This window comes from Aegilops tauschii, chromosome 5, assembly GCF_002575655.3.
Source record: "Aegilops tauschii subsp. strangulata cultivar AL8/78 chromosome 5, Aet v6.0, whole genome shotgun sequence".
NCBI lineage: Eukaryota > Viridiplantae > Streptophyta > Magnoliopsida > Poales > Poaceae > Aegilops > Aegilops tauschii.
Window position 1 is genome coordinate 537,686,051 of NC_053039.3, and position 19,531 is coordinate 537,705,581.

The 19,531-nt window shown below is 51.0% G+C and overlaps 2 protein-coding genes across 2 annotated transcripts; both read left to right on the forward strand.

Annotated features, from left to right (window-relative positions):
• Positions 1-7,415: 7,415 nt before the first annotated feature.
• Positions 7,416-9,421, forward strand: LOC120964156 (uncharacterized). Its single transcript, XM_040388578.3, has 4 exons — positions 7,416-7,739; positions 7,837-8,386; positions 8,570-8,800; positions 8,905-9,421. The coding sequence occupies exons 3-4, from the start codon at positions 8,585-8,587 to the stop codon at positions 9,259-9,261; spliced, it is 573 nt and encodes a 190-aa protein (XP_040244512.1). The 5' UTR covers positions 7,416-7,739; positions 7,837-8,386; positions 8,570-8,584; the 3' UTR covers positions 9,262-9,421.
• A 3,527-nt stretch (positions 9,422-12,948) lies between these two features.
• On the forward strand, positions 12,949-13,461 carry LOC141023121 (uncharacterized). The gene has a single exon (XM_073499448.1). It carries the CDS (start codon positions 12,949-12,951, stop codon positions 13,459-13,461), a length of 513 nt encoding a protein of 170 aa, XP_073355549.1.
• The last annotated feature ends 6,070 nt before the right edge of the window (positions 13,462-19,531 follow it).

Sequence of the window (19,531 nt, forward strand, 5' to 3'; positions counted from 1 at the left end):
GCCATTAATGGACCGGATCAAATATGGGCCGACATTTGGCCCAAAACATGGCAGCCAGTTAATGGGCCGGCCTACTAGGGTCCTCAAAATCTATTGGGCCTACAGCTGGGCCGGCCCATTAATGTCGGCAAAATCTCGTGGGCCTTTAGCTGGGCCGGCCCATTATGATCCGCAAGAATCTTGTGGGCCTTTACCTAGGCCGACCCATTATGGCACACAAAAATCTTGTGGGCCTTTACCTGGGCCGGCCCATTATGGCCCGCAAAATCTTGTGGGCCTTTAGCTGGGCCAGCCCATTATGGTCCGCAAAATCTCGTGGGCCTTTAGCTGGGCCGGCCCATTATGGTCCGCAAAATCTTGTGGGCCTTCAGTTGGGCCGGCCCATTTAAACTTGATGGGCCGGTCCACGTGTCAACATATCATAGGCGCGTCTCGCCCATTGGATGAGTGACACCTGTGCCAACGCGGACCTGACACGTGTCTCCTCTAGCCAATGATGATTTTACACGTGGAAAATCCCCATTGGTCGGGGCTGTTAACGGGTTATCGGATCCAAAACCCGACCCGATAGCTTAACGGCGTTCCGTTACGGTGGATGCCACGTGTCGGTCACCCTTGACGAAAGCACTTCTGTGACGCGCGATTTATCGTCATGGAAGTGGATACTTCCGTGATGATAATTTTGGTAATGTCATGGAACACTTATATGACAGCACATGTATGACTATCTTGATTCTGTCATAAATTTGTCATGGATGTACATGCATGACAAAAAATGCGACCTACTGTGACAAACACGTATCATCACGGAAGTGTATTTTTTTGTAGTGCACATGGCTGGCTGTCAATTTTGTTAATTTTTCTCATCACTGTCGGCCAATGATTTTTGAGCCAGCTGACCATGAACACAGTCGTATATATATTGGCATGTGTCTCCCTGGGGATCTACGATTACATGCTTTAACCTATCGATGACCACGGTTTTGGTTGAATTTTGCATACACTCACTTGTTCCGGTGAAAGGTTGTGTGTAGTCATGTAGGTTATCTTGGGTCTGATGTTTTATATAAAGAAACATTCTCCTTGAACCTTTGGATTGGAGTCATTGTCCGAACTCGTAGTCTGGGTCATACATCCGAGCATATATTTTGACTATGCCAAGCTGTTGCTCTACAACGCTTGCCTATGGAGAAGTATCTCAACCTTTATACACATGTCGTGGATAGCATGCATGAAGGTCTTTATGATGCCACGCTAAAAACTACCATCCCCTAATATTGGTGTCCCCTAGAGGGCCTGTCCCGGCATATTAGGGGTGTAGTGGCAAGTGCGAGAACCAGTAGGGTAGCCCATGATGTGGCCTTGGTGGAGCATGGTAGCCCGGTGGCGGCGGCACATGGCTTGGCCGTTGGCAGTGCTGCTTGGTCGAGGTGTGGTGTACCGGCACGGTAGCGCAGCTCAGCTTGTGGCAAGTGGTGGCGAGATGTACGCGTGTGGTACACCGCGACGCACATCATCGGGGTGCGGGCATTGCGAGATTCAGGAATGATGAGTTCGTCTGTCAATCCACCATCTGGGCGACACATGTGTTGAGGGGACGTGTTCACACCTGGTGTATCGTGGCGGTTAAATGTTGTCATCCCTTTAAGGGGTCAATCTTCACTTGATTTCCTAAAACATAATTCCTTTATACCGATTCCAGAACATATTTACAACTTCATGTGCACATGTAATCCCATCTATACTCCAATGAAAACTAGTTTAGTTTAATCTTTAAACTTGCGTTGATGAACTTGGTATGTTGTACACTCTCTAGACATCAGTTGACACTAACCGTTTAGAGGTATGGACTTTTGGTATATGATCATGCAAGCAAAAAATTCACTAGGATCTTCATTTGTTTTGCTGTATGCTGAAATGTTTCAGGTGTTGATCGATTTTCCATGTGTTCAAACAATTACGGTCTCACTTTGTTCAAGAGAGTAGCTGGTAATGTAGGCTCCGGTGGTCCAACAACATCTGAACTGTTACTTTTAGAGTAAAGCTAATTCCTATGGAGGAGTTGGTCTCTTCCTAACAAAGTAGAGATAAAGAACAAAAATCAATAGAGAAGGCCTTGGGTTTGTGTCATCCTCTAGAAATTAGGAAAATGTGCAAAAAGAGAGAAAAACTAACCTCACTCAAGATAATGTCTTGAAAACATGTGTTATTGGGTAGCATATGATGCCACACCACTTTATGCATTGGTGGAAACATCGCATCAATCACCATCGCCTTCTTTTTTCTTTTGACACCTTTTCAAGTAGATTCCTAAACCGTGTAGGCCTTCGAATCCCGCCACAAATTCCCAATAAAAATAAATAAGCTTATGAATGTTCTTGTAAAAACCGTTAGAGCGGCTCTAGCCAATCCCCTAAAACCGATTAGAGGAGTAAAAAAATTCGGTTTACTCCTCCAAACCAAAACTACCTGATCCCCTATAACCATTAGGTGAGTACAAAATTTACTCAGCGCAACCGCCGAGGAGTCAAAATACTCGACCTCTTGGCCGCCGAGTAAATTTTCCTCACACACCTACCAACGCCTCTGCCACGCAAACCACCGCCACTGCCGCCCAAAATCGACGCCGCCGCCACACGTATGCCGCCTCCGCCTCCTGCGCGCTGGCAGCAATGGCCGGATCCGGCTGCCGCCACTCCCTGCCGCCCATCCATAGCGCTTGGCCGGCAAATGCACGTCGCAGTGGCGCCTCCTCCTCCCTTGCCTTGTCCTCCTGCGTTGGCGCCGCACCTGCCTTCCCCGACCTCCCGCCGCCATAGTTGTCGTTGTCGAGATACATGGGCGTGCGATAGTGTAAGTGGGGGGAATGGATCACCAAGATCTATGACTGCGACACCGGCAAGACCCACAGGTTGGGCTCCTTCCACTCGACGCAGCAGGCGGTGCGTGTATACGACATCAAGTCGGTGCACCTACGGCGCCGCCGGCTGCTGTAACTTTCCCTTCGGCTGCCTGCCACCATTGGAGCCAGTGGACCCCCGAGTGGCCACCGCATGCGATAGGCGGGAGTACCGGGAGGCCTACGAGTATCTCGCGGCGGAGCAAGCCGGCGAGGCGTACATGGCGGAGCTCCCCCAATGCTACCTGGAGGCTGTAGCACGTCAAGGTGGAGAGCCGCTTGTACGTGCAGTACGCGATAGGAGGACCGATGTCATCAACATCTCGAGCGACGAAGGAGGCAACGGAAAAAGTGACAACGACGGTCCCGACCCAATGATCAAAGGTTTGAGCAGAAAGCAGTGGAAGGCGCTCGCGGAAGATTCGGACTAGGTTTAACATTTTAGCTAAAGTTCTATGTAAAATATTTAGAACTTGCATCGAATGTTGTTTAAGTAAATTTTATGTACTTGTTTGAACCTAATTTAGCACCGAATGTGTGTTCATGTGCCTTTCGAGTTTTTTTACTCTGTTAAGTTTTAGGGTTCAATTAGAAACGGTATTTCTTTAGAGGAGCAAATGTGCTCCTATAAAGTTTACTCGGCCATTTACTCCTCTAAAATTTAGGGTATCGGCTAGAATTGCTCTTATGAATGATCCGTATCACGTAGTAAAGTAATAGGCAACAAGTAACTCAAAGTTAAGTTGTGCCGCTAGCAGTGCCCATGTGTATGCACTACTGGAATCGAGTTATATGCCGAGTACCGAGGACACTCGGAAAAGGGCCCAAAACCGCCAGTAAAGCCTTTGCCGAGTGCTGGTAAAGGCCACCCGGCGTACACCTCTCTGGCAAACAGGAATTTGCCGAGAGCCAGGACACGGGCACTCGGCAAAGACTTTGCCGAGAGCCAAACAGTACCACCCGGCAATATAAAGTGACTCTCATGTCGGCTGGTTTCGTCCACAGCGAACCACCAGCACATGCCAGTTTGCCGAGAGTGGCTCTCGGCAAAGATGCCACAGCCAACTGCCAACGTGCCACTTTGCCGAGAGCTGCTCTCGGCAAATATCCGTTCCTAGACAACTTTTTACTGCTTTCCCCCGGATCCCTGCCGCAAAAATATATATACAACACACAAACATGCATTTCAAGTCTCAGTGTCTAACAACAAACTCACATAACCATTACATAAAATAGTTCACACGAACTTGTTTTGAGATCACAAGGTAGCTCTTTAGTACAAATGCCTACTTACTAAACAATAAAGTGGTCAATGCATTTCTACATGCGACCACAAGATAAAAGCAACACCACAATTATCACAAACTGAAGAAGAATTATCAAGTTCTTCCATCCACTAAACCCGATAAGTTGTTTCTGGCTAGTACATCCAGTCAATCCATCCACTGAACCTACTAATTCAGATTTTTTTCTTCTGCTTAAGCAAATACTGATTGTAATGATTCTCTGCATTCACTCTGCTATTGAACGAGTCGTGGGAGTTGCCTTCATAGTAAATCACTTGTTCATTGCATTCAGAGCATGAATCGTAGAATCCTGGACATCTACATATGTACACCGCATACTACTTCATCTACAAAGATAGAGAGAAAAAAGGCAGAGAAATAATGCTAGGTTAAAAATAGCACATCATACATAATCCACGTAAACATTCATCACTCATACAATCAAAAGCATCGCAAGTGGCAATCTAAGAAGTCCATATCAGCACCTACATGACTATATCACTAAATCAACGCCAAACTATCTAGGTGGACTACTCAGAGGTGTAGTCCGTGAAACCGGTGATCGTGGAGTCAGAGCACGTTGGGGCATCCCCCACGATGGAGGACCAAGCGTCATCGGAAATGTACGTCGGTGGAATCAATGGCATCGAGTCGTCACACTCCTTACGTGGTGGGGCCTTGTTCTCCTTAGCTGGGGGATTCCCGGTGATGAAACCCTAGCAGAGCAATAAATTTCTCGAATATTGCGCGCGTCCCCGAAAAATGCGAGGCCGTGGCACGTGCCATGCGGTTTCCCCCTCTTAGAGCACGAGAAGTTTTGAGGCCAATGGAGCAACAGGACCAGCACTTCCCGCACAAACCGGACACGTTCCCTCTCGATACCCAGATACTAGCTCGGAGATGGTGCGGTTTACACGCGGCCTCAGGGGAGGCTTACTCAAAATGCATGCAAACTTTTACCACACCCTACAGAGGCCCTGTGATGACACCATGCCAGATCCCGAGCAATCCTACCATTGTAAGATTTTCCGAGGATTTCAACGGTTGCATCAGGAATGACACCAAGGTACTTTCGGTAACCCGGTGGCAGGGCATGCCCCTCCCTTGTCTGTGCAAGGCGTAGGCATGCCACAAGGACATCACAAATGATTCCCCATGCCGCTACTCGGCATGATTTCGTGTGCCCCTTGCTGATCTGCAATTCCCGGCGATGAAACCCTAGCAGAGCAATACATTTCACGAATAGTGCGCGTGTCCCCGAAAAATGCGAGGCCGTGGCACGTGTCATGTGGTTGCCCCCTCTTAGAGCACGAGAAGTTTCGAGGCCAACGGAGCAACATGGCCAGCACTTTCTGCACAAACCGGACACGTTCCCTCTCGATACCCAGATACTAGCTCGGAGACGGTGCGGTTTACACGCGGCCTTAGGGGAGGCTTACTCGAAACGTGTCCAAACTTTTACCACACCCTACAGAGGCCCTGTGATGACACCGTGCCAGATCCCGAGCAATCCTACCATAGTACGATTTTTCGAGGATTTCAACGGTTGCATCAGGAATGACACCGAGGTAGTTTCGGTAACCCAGTGGTAGGGCATGCCCCTCCCTCGTCTGTGCAAGGCGTAGGCATGCCACAAGGACATCACAAATGATTCCCCATGCCGCTACCCAACAGGACTTCATGTGCCGCCTTGCTGATCTGCAATTCCCGGCGATGAAACCCTAGCAGAGCAATAAATTTCACGAATATTGCACACGTCCCCGAAAAATGCGAGGCTGTGGCACGTGTCATGCGGTTGCCCCCTCTTAGAGCATGAGAAGTTTCGAGGCCAACGGAGAAACAGGACCAACACTTCCTACACAAATTGGACACGTTCCCTCTCGATACCCAGATACTAGCTCGGAGACGGTGAAGTTTACACGCGGCCTCAGGGGAGGCTTACTCAAAACGCGTCCAAACTTTTACCACACCTTACAGAGGCCCTGTGATGACACCGTGTTAGATCCCAAGCAATCCTATCATCGTACGATTTTCCGAGGATTTCAACGGTTGCATCAGGAATGACACCGAGGTACTTTCGGTAACCCGGTGGCAGGGCATGCCCCTCCCGCGTCTGTACAAGGCGTAGGCATGCCACAAGGACATCACAAATGATTCACCATGACGCTACCCAGCATGATTTCATGTGCCGCCTTGCTGATCTGCAATTCCCGGTGATGAAACCCTAGCAGAGCAATAAATTTCTCGAATATTGCGCGCGTCCCCGAAAATGCGAGGCCGTGGCACGTGCCATGCGGTTTCCCCCTCTTAGAGCACGAGAAGTTTCGAGGCCAGCGGAGCAACATGATCAGCACTTCCTGCACAAACCGGACACGTCCCCTCTCGATACCCAGATACTAGCTCGGAGACGGTGCGGTTTACACGCGGCCTCATGGGAGGCTTACTTGAAACGCGTCCAAACTTTTACCACACCCTACAGAGGCCCTGTGATGACATCGTGCCAGATCCCGAGCAATCCTACCATCGTACAATTTTCCGAGGATTTCAACGGTTGCATCAGGAATGACACCGAGGTACTTTCGGTAACCCGGTGTTAGGGCATGCCCCTCCCTCGTCTGTGCAAGGCGTAGGCATGGCGATGTGTGACTAAACTTTGATGGTGGCCTTATCATTACCGAGAGCCACTCTCGGCAACTACTCGTTTGCCGAGAGCCACTCCCGGGTAACAGCCACTAGAAGATTCATAGTGATTGTATGGACTCTTAGTAATGAGAGAAGACCGAAGCTTAATGCGGTTGGACTATTGAACTATTTAAACAAGTCATTTTGCTAGTCGGCAGGTGAGGTGGGACTAAATCTTTGCCAAGAGCCACTCTCGGCAAATTGTTGCAAACGTAACCGTACCGTTACTCGCCGCCGAATGTGCCACGTGGCAAAACTTTGCCGTGTGTGGCCAGATGGCCCTCGGCAAATAGTGCCTTTGCCGTGTATAGCCTGTTTGCCGAGCAATACTGTCGGCATTGTCGAGTGTTTGCTGACTTATTCCCTTTGCCGAGTGCGGCTCTCGGTCTTCTTTACTTTGCCGAGTGCCCGTGTTTTGGCTCTCGGCGAAGACGCCGACACCCGGTCTATATGAAAATTCCAGTAGTGATGCTACCAATAATCAATGTGCTAGATGAAAAATGAGCGTGTAGCTAAAATTAGCTAGCTATCTTTTTGATGTCACGTGCGTGACTCACATGTACAGCTCTCCGCGCGCTCTCTCTCTCTCCCTCTCCCTCTCTGTGTGTGCAGTGCACTGTGCAGCTATGCGTCGTCGCTTTGCTTCCTCTTCTTCCTCATCGCTTCTTTGGTGACAGATCTAGCTTGGATCCATGGACTCCGCACAGAAGAAGGTTGGCTCCATGGACGTGGAGATGCCTGGTGTGGTTCCTGTGAGCGCGACGGTGGCCGCTCTTCCGGCCGCTGTCGGATTTGTAAGCGTTTGGGCTCTCCTCACCCCCTTCGTCTTGTTCATCTTTTACGGCGTTTGGGCGCTCTTCACCTCCGCGCTGGTAAGTGGGAACTAGGAGGACTACGGCCGTGTTAATCTTGTGGCCATGCATGTTTCCGATTCCGATGGAATGATGCGCATCGTCCTCTGCACTGCAGTCCATGTTCTTTCCGCAGAGGGACGCGGAGGCGAGCGCCCTGGACATCGGAATCGTGTGCTGCGCCGCACTCCAGGCGGCGGCGGTGGTGATGGCTGTCGGCATACCTGTGGGCCCGGCTATCCGGGCGGCGACGGCCGTTTGACGGCGTGAGGCCTACGCCGACGGGGCTAACGGGGGCCGTCGGCATAGCTTTGCCGACTCATCCGGGGGTTTGCATACGTATGCTACTAGAAATCAAACTACTAGTAGTTGAAAATGAGCGTGCAGCTAGCTAGCACAACACTAAAATGAGCGTGCTATCTTTTTTACTGTCATGTGCGTGTGCTGAGCTTTCACTCCATTTCTGTAAATCTGAAAGGAAAGTATGCATCGCCGAAGATGGTATGCCCGCGCTCTCCTTCCCCATGGTTTTGTTCTGCCCGTGATCACTGTCACGAGAGGAGATCAGCAGAAGCACCACGCTCGCATAGCAGGCTAGCTAGGGAGTAGGGAGTAGCGGAGCAGCAGAGAAGAACCTCGCCACCTCTCACACCGATCCATCAGCGACGGTGAGTCCCTCCCATCCCGCACCGATCTTCCTCTTCTTCTTTCGCGACAGATCTAGCTTCCTTCGCGACAGATCTAGCTTCAATTCTTTCTCCTGTTTATTTTTCATCTTCATCTGATACTTCACTGGTCTCGAGTCCAAGCTTCTTCTCCGGTTGAAAATTAGACCGCTTCTTTCACGACAGATCTAGCTTGGATCCATGGAGTCGGCGCAGAACAAGAAGGTTGGATCCACGGGGTCGGCGCAGAACAAGAAGGTTGGATCCATGGAGGTGGAGATGCCTGGTGTGGTTCCTGTGAGCCCGACGGTGGCCGCTTGTCCGGCCGCTGTCGCACTTGTCAGCGTTTGGGCGCTCATCACCCCCTTCTTCTTGTTCCTCTTCTACGGCGTTTGGGCGCTCCTCACCTCCGCACTGGTAAGTGCCGTTGGTAACTAGGACTAGGAGCCGTGTTAATTCTGTGGCCATGTATGCATGTTTCCGATGAAATGATGCGCATCGTCCTCTGCGCTCCACTGCAGTCCATGTTCTTTCCGCAGAAGGACGCGGAGGCGAGCGCCCTGGACATCGGGATCGTGTGCTGCGCCGCGCTCCAGGCGGCCGCGGCGGTGCTGGCTATGGAGCTCCCGTGCCGCCGCGTCTGGGTCCGCTACGCCTTGGCCTACCTCTCCCTCGCGCTCACAATCGCCGGCCACTGGATGTACTTCGCCCGAGCAGACTGCTACTCCAGAATCACCTGCACCCTCGGCATCTACGAATGCGCTGCGGGCAACATCATCTGCTTCCTGGCCCTCCTCCTTGGCCCCCTCCTGGCGCTTGTGTTTCGATTTGCCACTGGAGGGCCACTGGATCGCACGAGGGGCGTCACAACAGCATAATTAGCCGACGGTCAAGGAGGAGGAGGGCCACTGGATCGCGCGATACATCTGTTTCGATTTGCGATTTCATTCCTTTGATCTTATATGTAATGTAATATATACTTGTGCTGAACTCAACGGTCGGATCCTGAATGAATTCCAATAACGACCCTCTTAGAGACACCCATTTCTTCCTCCTGGGAGATGCAGACCAACTGGTTTACGGAGGAGTAAGTGAGATCGAAGAAGACAAAAGTAGACGAGGAAGAGGGGATGCAGGTGAGATGATGAGACTAGAATCGTTTCGTGCGTTCTGGTCATCGACGAACGACCCTTCCTGAAGTACGCGTGGTAATTGAGCCGGTGAACTTTGGGTTCGGTCGCAGCGTCCGTGTTAGATAATAACAAGAAATAAACGAGACAGAGAGACACGGAGATTTTTACGTGGAAACCCTTGCGGGAGAAAACCACGAACGCACGAAGGCGCAATCACTATAATTGGGAGGAGTATTACATTACACGAGAGGACAAACCCTCTACGTGCTAATCTGGTGGATCTCTCTCATCTATTTTATGACTAGCTGGTACTATATAAAGGGGCAAACAACTCTCTTTCTTGGTAGACACGAAACAGAGTTGTAGTCATGCTACGTCTAGCACGGTTGGCATGCCGTAGTCCGGTAGGACTCCATCTGTAGTACAACACTTGTATGGGATTTGGAACACAATAAAATAACACTCCACCTTGAGACAAATCCCTTACAATAATCATAGATAGCATCAACTCCTCAATTAAAGTCATCACAAGTAAACCTTGTGCCTGGAAACGTCCATAGGACTAATGAACTCAAAAACTGAAATTGATCAATCATCAAATGACATAAGTCATCATAGTGCAACATCTTGGTGCACATCGCATTGTGAAGAACTCATCTCATGAAATCTGAACGTGCTTCAAAACAGAAAGCACAAACCTCGGCAAAGAATACTCATGCAAGAGCATATGGTACGGATGGCATCGCGTGCACCCAAAAAACTGCCGACTTGTAGTGGTTAATGAAAAATCCATGACATGGTCATAAACTGTCCTTGTAGAACAACTGTCGGATGAAGGAACCATCTTAACATGCAACGGAGTTTCAACTCTGCAATAGACCCCTCTTGAAAGAGCAAAGACAACTGAATTGCACTTGAAACTTAACAGCGCTAAATGTTGTAGTATCTAGCAGAAACAAATCAATCTCCTTCTTGCACCTTAATTGATTCTCATCACGAACATGAATATCAAACAAAACCTTCACATGCATAACAACAAAACACTATGGAGAGAATAGTGTATATGCTGGCTACCAACAGGCTTAATAATTACCTCCTCCATACCCTTTTTTTCTTGATAACTGAATTGTGTTCTTCAAATAACTGCAGCAAATTGCACCCATTATCCCGACGGGCCATAATCCTCAAAACTCCACCTTGAAGAAAAACTGAGTGCATCCTGATAATTGGCTTGCGCCAACAACGCTCGCATCTCGACTTGCCATAGGGTAAACCTCGTGTCACGATTCAGCAGCGGAACATCGTACTCCATGGATGCCATGAGTAGATTAAATATGTGTTCACAAAGTAGTACAAGCCGATAGAAAAATTCTTGACAGAATTAATATGCGGACCAGACGAAAAACAGGATAAATAGCACCTGGTTGTGTTTACAGGAGCAACGGGGTATACTGCACAATAATCAACGTGCACTGTAGCCTTCAAATGATGAACAGGAGCACTAGCAGCAGTCTTATCCAGAGTAGTAATAGTATTGTACTGTACTTTGTTTGGTTGATGCGAAGTAGCAGCAGCACACCAGCACAACGTGGCCTGAATCTCGAGACTTGAAGCCGGTTGCTTTGGTAAGCACCAGCGGCAGCTAGGCGGACCGTGCCAGAACGATGGAGTTGCAGCGAAGCCCCTCGCGTGATCTGCGCGCGTACGAACGGTTCCCGTCGATCTCGACGGAACCTGCGACTTGACGTATCGCCAGCACACAGCAGCCTTCGAAAAAAGTTAACCTCGTCGACCCGATTGCTCGGTGACGCGTAGATTGAATCCTCGTCGGTCTCGGCGATTGCGGCGGTGGCGGACCGCAGCCCTAATTCTCTCGTCTCAAACTCGTATCTCGAACCTCAGCTCTGTATACCACTTGTTAGATAATAACGAGAAATAAACGAGACAGAGAGACACGGAGATTTTTACGTGAAAACCCTTGCGGGAGAAAACCACGGACGCATGAAGGCGCAATCACTATAATTGGGAGGAGTATTACATTACACGAGAGAACAAACCCTCTACGTGCTAATCTGGTGGATCTCTCTCATCTATTCTATGACTAGCTGGTACTATATAAAGGGGCAAACAACTCTCTTTCTTGGTGGACACGAAACAGAGTTGTAGTCATGCTACGTCTAGCACGGTTGGCATGCCGTAGTCCGGTAGGACTCCATCTGTAGTACAACACTTGTATGGAATTTGGAACACAATAAAATAACAGTCCGACGTGGTACGCCTAGCTCACACAACACTGAAGACAGCAGAATCTCAACATTTTGTTGACTCAACACCCTCTCACAGCTTCTGAACCTGTTCGTCAGCTTCAGGCTGCTCTCCGCTCCCATCCAACAGTGCGCGTTCCTGTTGGTGCTGCAGTGTCAGGGCATGCTGCAGTGATCATTCTCTGTGTGTAGTTAAATCCAACCCACCGCCTATGTCGACTAGCAACTGTTTGCATCCCTGCATTTCTTCTGAACCTATTGTTCAGGTTGATTCATCCATCTTGTCACATCAGTATTCAGAAACTTGGAACAACTCGCAACTAAGTGTACAGAGTATACAAAATCACATAGGGATAGAGCTTTGGAGCGTAGATGACGAGTAGCTACAAATCACAAGGGCTTGTGAACGATGATGAACGGCTCGCTGAATGCGGCGGAGTTCCTCTCCACCGGTGGAGATGGTGGTTGATTTCTTGTTGTAGGCCGGCATGACGTCGTACCTAGACAAGAAAATGTATAGAGATCGTCATAAGAGAGATCACCAAAAGAATATGCAACACCCACGTACGAGCTTGCTTGCTAGCTCTGAAATACGTATGTTGCTCCTTTTTCAAGTATCCAAGTGCTTAATGTGTTGTCTACAAATTGATGCTCTTGTTACCTTGTTCATGAGAACCCATTCGTTATTTATTTATTTTTGGTGTTATCACGTAGTGGCAAACTACTTGCCAGGTAGCTAGAGTGGTACTAGTTACTAGTAACTTTTAACTGATGACTATGCTATTAGTACGTTAGGCCAACTCCACCGCGCGACCCCATCCTGTCCGGCCCCGTCCGATTGGGGTAAAAGGAAGAAACGAGGCGGCCCAGCGCGCGACGGTCCGGACCCATCTTGTCCGTTTTGTGTCTGGGCCGATCCATTTCGAGCGCAAACTTGCGCCGGGTTTGGGTCGCGGCGGACACCAAACGGACGCGCGCCTCGTCCGCGTCGGGGCCGCGTGGCAGGCGGCCACCTCCCACCCGCCCACATCAATGCGCACGAGCGGGCGGCCCCATCTCCCACCGGTCGTCGTCCACACTGCCCCACGCCACCCCGCGGCCTCCTCGAAACCCGACAGCGCCAGTCCCAAACCCTAGCCAAGAACTCGCCGGCCGGCCGCCCGCAGCCATGGGGCTATGGAACTATGGCCGCAAAGGCAAGCACGACCGCGAGGCTGGCTCCTCGTCGGGACGCCACCGCGGCTCGGTGAAGAAGGAGGAGCCCGCGTCGCCATCGCCACCACGCCGGGCCCCCGCGCCGCCCGCGTTCTCCATCGCGCCCTCGTCCGCCGGCGAGCGCGACCGGCATTACATCCGCGCGTCGGTGTGCCGCCGTTATTGGGAGACGAGGACGCCGCTCCCCTGGAGCGACGTCCATCTCCCCAATAACTGGCATCTCTCCGCCGACCGGGTCCCGATCCCGCCGGTCCCGACGAGTGGCCGTGCGCGCGACGAGGAGATCGAGCACCGCTGCCGCCTCCTCCCCGACGACCTCTTCTACGACGCCAGGTACGCCCCCGACTCCGTCCTCTGGGACACCTGGCTCAGGGACGACCACGACGTGCGGCGCGCCTCCTTCTTCGCCGGCACGGCGTCTAGTCCGCGGCGGCCACGTCGGGAGCGCGCAGCGCCTGCTTCCTAGGAGCGCGGGCGTAGGCGGGTGCGCGGCGTGACGCCCACGCCGTCGCCTTCGCCATCTCCATCGCCACCACCACCTCCTCGCATGACGGAGGAGGAGGAGGCCCGTCTCGTTGCGCGCGTCATGGAGGACTCCATGAGCACGCACGATGAGCGCCAGTGGGAGGGCCTCGAGGAGATGATGGCCCGCTCCGCCGCCGGCGAGGTCGCCATCCCCGAGCTGGAGATGGTGGCGAAGGAGGAGGTGATGGAGGAGCCGCTGGTGGTCGCGTTCCACCCGGCCCTGGTGGGCCAGGGGTGGGCTGGTCGTGCACGGCATACGAGATGGCCGACGCCGTGGGCGTGAACTGGCGCCTGACGCCGCCGCGGTCACCGGAGCGGGAGGCGTCGCCACGGGAGGAGGTGGTGCAGGCACCTCCCGCCGTCCAGTCCGCCCCCGTCTACCACGCACCGCCGGCCCACCTCTGGACGCCGCCGGCCTACGTCGACCTCGTCAGCGACGACGACGACACCGGCGGCCAGTGAAGACGGCCACGGCCACGACATCGACGGGCGTGGCAGGAGCGTGCGGGAGGCGTTTTTATTTTGTTTTGAAGTTAATTATGAAACTGAGCCGTTTAAGTGGACTGAGAAACTGGGCCGTTTTGTGGCCGGAACCCCTATATATGTTTTATATTTTTTTAACTGCGTTTATTTACTTTTTAGTCGTTTCATTTAAGTTTTTATATTTTTTTATTCACGTCCACCACGGACAGGTTTTGGGGTGCGGCCGCGCGTTGGGCGCACCCACGACCCATCGGACAAACGCGGACATGGGCGAACCCATCGGCGCCCCAAAGGGACAAAATCCGGCCAAACCGGACGTCCGTTTGGGGTCATGCAGTGGAGTTGGCCATCACTTTGCCCATTTTGCATGCCAGTAGCGTGCTCGGTGGCATTGCCTGTTTGTTGTGCTCATGTCTACAAATGCATGTCAGCATGTGCACTCAATAACTGCACTGTAGTACTATCTTTGCCAAGAATGTGAGGATGTGGGGCTCCAAGAGTCTACACGGTTTTCCATTTCACAAAAAACACGGTTTTCCATTTCTGCTCCGATGGCCCATCGATTGTACTACTCATGCTGCACCGAGCAACTGAGGTAGTTGCTTTAACAAAGTGAGACGGTCACAAATTAATCTGCTCTAAACGCGTCAAGAATCGACTGATCAAAAGTCCAGAGCTCTCAACCCACGAAACATGTTGTCATCCAGCAAAAAATCAAGATCTTATTGAATTAATCCCTCGCATGCTCATAGGTCATAGCTCACTAAATGGATATTGGTACACCTAATAATTTTTCTTGAGGTCATGGGTGCGCGGGGGGGGGGGGGGGGGGGGGGGAACAAAGATAGTGACTCCTCTCTCGAACTCCAAGGCCGCCAACTTTCCCACACTCCTCTCTCTTGCCCCTGCCGAGCGAAGCCCGCATATTGGACGGCGGCTGCATGACCATCTCTCTCTGTTGTTTTCCTCGTCATGATCTTCGTAATCATTTCTGGTTTTATTTTAAGTTGGCTTTTCTAGCTAGCGGCATTGGGTGAGTATTGGTGGCCTTTGTGCGGGTGGCTGCGGTGGTTTCCCTGCTTGGCCGGAGCAGCTCCCCAAGGTGACCTCCTTGCTTGACCAATACCCCGTCCAGGGTGGCAGTGATGCGCCTGTCCCTGCCCATTCTTCCGTAGTGGCAGGTAGATCTAGCCACCTCGGTTCCCTTCGTTATCGTCTACGATTAAATCTAATCACCTCGTTGCCGTATCTGGGTGTTCCTCCTTTTGTTTGAAACATGAGCATAATATTATCTAGCAGATACCTAACATCTTGGAGCATGCTACTTTATTTTACAAATAATTGTTTGATCATGTTGAATGTTTTATATGTAAACTTAGGGAGGATGTCTAGACTGTAGAACAATGGTGAACAACTAAATTTTACTCACTCCGTCCCAAAAGAGCTGTCTCGACTTTATACTAACTTTAGTACAAAGTTATACTAAGAGGGAGTAATATTTTATGTGGGTGGGTTGGGGCCTTTTGGGGGGGGGGGGGGGGGGGGGTACCGAATTGCACCTCCTGGGTTTTGGTCCATTTTTTGGTGTTGAGTGATCTGACGCTCACCGACTCTCCGATGGGGTATTACAGGCCCTCTTTTGAGATTGTATGATCCAGGCCGTGAATCTTTGAGTGTTGTCCTGCCGAGCATTTTCCTTTGGGGTGCCAAATTGCCATGCTTATCCACACACCACATGCAATATATGCGCTCAAACTCTTAGATGCTCAAAGAACATGTACATTGTTCGGTGAGCATTTCCTCATGTTTGCTTGTTAATTTTTTCAATTGTACTCATCCCTCTCGACAATTGACTTTTTATCCAGATGATCATGGATAAAAATCAATAAATCTTGGCATATGTGATATGTCTCCCTGGGGATATGTGATTATAGGCAACATATTGTTGACCTTGGTCGAATTTGGCATATACTCACTTGTTCGGGAGAAAGGTTGTGTGTAGTCACGCAGTGTTTCTTGGGCCTTATATTTTATATAAAGAAACAACCTCCCTGAACCTTTGGATCAGAGTGGTTGTCCGAACTCGTAGTTTGGGTCATACATCCGAGCATATATTTTGACTATGTCGAAGAGTTGCTCTACAATGCTTGGCCCGTTGAGAGATAGCTCAACCTTCAGACGCATGTCATTTATAGCATGGAGAAGGTTTTTATGATGTTATGCTAAATATTACCATGCTCTAACGTTGATGTCCCCTAGAGGATTGATCCTGGCATATTAGGGGCGTAATGGCAAGTGCGAGAACCAGTTGGGTTGCCCATGATGTGACCATGGTGGAGCATGGTAGCGCAATGGCGGCGGCACGTGGCTTGGCCATTGGCAGTGCTGCTCGGTCGAGGTGTGGTGATGTGTGCACGGTAGCACAGCACGGCTTGTGGACGACACGTACTTGGTGTGGGCATTGCGAGCTTCAGGAATGATGTGTTCATCTTGTAAATCCACCATCCGGGCGGCACATGTGTTGAGGGGACGCATGCACATTCGGTGTATCGTGACTGTTAAGTGTTTTCATCCCTTTAAGGAGTCAATCTTCACTTGATTTCCTATGACAGAATTATGTTGAACCAATTCCACAACATATTTACAGTCTGAGGTGCACATGGATTCCCATCTGAAGTCCCACGCAAGATAGTTTGATCTTATGCTGATGATGTTGGTATGCCGTACATTATGTAAACATCGGTTGACACTAAAGAAAAATTATGGGTCGTAGCACAAGCCGTTTAGAGGTATGGATTTTTGTTATATGATCATGTGAAGAACAAACTCACTAGGATCCTCAGTTCTTTTGCTGGATGCTGAAATGTTTTTATGTGTTGAGAGGTCCGTACTTTTGATCGATCGATTTTCCAAGTGTTCAAAGAATGATCATCTCACTTAGTTCAAGCAACTAGCTGGTAATGTAGGCTCTGGTGGTCAACCAACATCTGGAATATTGCTTTTAAAGTAAGGCTAATTCCCATAGACGAGTCGGAGTCTTCCTAATAAAGTAGAGAAAGCAGTAAAATAGAGAATGACTTAGGTTTGTTGTCATCCTCTTAAAAATTGAAAAAATGTGTGAAAAACGAGAGAGAAAAAACTTGTTCAAGACTTACGTTTTTGGATAGCACATGATGCCTCACCACTTTATGTCTTTGTGGGACATGCCATCAATCATCATCGCCTTTTTTGACACACTTTTCAAATAGATGACAAGAGACAAGCTGAAACCGTGTAGACCTTGGGAACCCCACCACGTGCTGACCCCTGCCCTATTCTTTGGCCATGGTGTAGTGCACGTGCACCTATTATCAGTCAAGATAATTAAGCTTATGAATGTGCTCCTAAAAACACTTTACGGATGATCCACGTCACGCAGTAATATGCATCAATGCAACTCAATGCTAGCAGTGCCCATGTGTATGCTATGCTACTAGACATCAAACTAGCTACTGTTGAAAATTAGCTACTGTACTGACTAGTGCGTCATTTTTAATTAAGGAATAATGTAGAGTATGCATGCTGCTGTGACGATTCATCTCAGTGCGGTCTGCCTGAATCTACTAGTGTTAATCTCAGTACTACGTAGTTAATACTCCCTAGATTGTGTGATGCGTTGTATAATCACCCTAGATAATTGTGGTTTGTCTTTGATGAATTGACCTATGGTTACCAGACGTCAGTTATATGGTATTATGGTTATATATATCCAGTTTCCGGATAATTGATGCCGTTGAAATTGGTACTGCAGTTCATATGTGTGCACACATATGTTGTTTCTCGTGTTGAGAATTATTTCTCATTTTTTCTGGCAAACAGCTGGCGTATCAATGCAGTCCATCGGGGGGTTCGGCTTTCGGTTTGGTTTGGATTTTTCGATGAGGAGTGGGTGGATGTGTGGCTTGAAGCAGTGTCGTCTTTTAAAAAAGTTCAACAAGTTGGAAGTACACTATTTCAAAAACGAAGGGAGTACTCGTGTCAAGTCCGACAATACGTGTATGCAACTATGCATTGGAGGCCGCTTGATTGAGCTGCTCGTGTTTCAACGCAGTTAGCCTCTTAACTAGGTTGTTAATTAGCCCATTACTCATAGAATGCCAGAATTTGCCTGGGTAAACCACGATGCAGAGGACTTCTTGTACGCTGTGATAGGCAATAGTACGTCAACCATAAGACAGCGAGCCCGGGCAAGTGCCCAGGTCGCCGGGCGCTGCCTCCGCCCCTGGTGCTCAAGCTGATAAGTTCAAAGATGTTCCTTTATTATGAAGATGTGACGCAGCCGTCTGCCTTGAACCTTCAGAGCTCGAGTCTGTCCGAACCTTCAGAGTGGAGAAAGGGTATCACCGACGCCCCTTAGTAGGGTCCGGCAACGGCCACGGGCGCAGCCACGCTGGTGGCGAACGAGCCGCCAGAGATTTGTCCCGCCCCGAAACCACCACCACCACCCCAGACAAACGGAAGCGCACCGCCCAACATGCCGTCCACCAGCCTGTGCCACCACGGATACCACACCATCATCACCGTCTCATAGAGGCCACCAACACGAGACCTGGAGGTAGGATGAGAAGACACCGGGCACGGTGGCAACCGCAACGCAGCCGACAGGAGGGAACAACCTCCACCGCCGCGCGGAACCGACCGGACATAGCGACAGGGACTTGCCAGGCCACCACCGGCCCGGCCGGACCCCCAACGGGTCCGGACAGTCCCTGCAGCCACGCTGCAGCACACCGGCCGCCGAAGCCATCACCATCGCATCCACGGCTGCCTCGCCTCACCACCAGGGAGCTACGCCGTCGCGCCCCGGACCGCAGGCCCGCCCCATCCCAGATGGGACCCGAAAGGGCCCAGATCTGGGCCGAGCGGGCGCCGCCGGCCAGCCGCCCACCGCGCCGCCCCACAGCCAACGGCCACACCGCCACGTCGGGAGCACCCGAGGCCCACAGAACTCCGCCGCCGGGCCCCATCGCCGCGAGCCGAACAGCACCGCTGCCGGGCAGGAGGGAGCCCCGACTCCCCCTCCAGGCGTGCGGGGAATGAACGTCCACCGCCGCCGGCGCCATCCGGGCACGCCGGAGGCCGCTGCCGGCGGCGGCGAATGGAGATGGAGGAGGAGGGGTTCGAGACTGGGAGGCGGGGCGCTCCGCCGCCTCGGGGGGCAACGGGGGCACCGGGGGAGGGGGGAGAGGGAGGTAGGCCGGGGGGCGCGCGCCGGCGGGAGGGGGCGAGGGGTGGCCGGCGGCGGCGGCGGGGGGGGGGGGGGGGGAGGGGGGAGCAGGGGAGGAAACCTAGCTCGGGGTCGCGGTCTTTTCATCTTCCTTATGTTTGAACAATTGCCGGCTCACTTTGTTAAGGCAACTAGCTGGTGATGTAGACTCCGGTGGACCAAACATCTAAATTGTTGCTTTTAGAGCAAAGTTAATTCATATTGAAGAGTCAGTCGCTTCATGACAAAGTAGAGCATGACTTAGGTTTGTTGTCTTCGTCTA

Coding starts and splice junctions, on each gene's coding strand:
- LOC120964156 (XM_040388578.3), top strand. CDS start 8,585: ATGGAGTCGGCGCAGAACAAGAAGGTTGGATCCACGGGGTCGGCGCAG. Junction 8,801..8,904: donor CGCTCCTCACCTCCGCACTG/GTAAGTGCCGTT, acceptor GCTCCACTGCAG/TCCATGTTCTTTCCGCAGAA.
- LOC141023121 (XM_073499448.1), top strand. CDS start 12,949: ATGGGGCTATGGAACTATGGCCGCAAAGGCAAGCACGACCGCGAGGCT.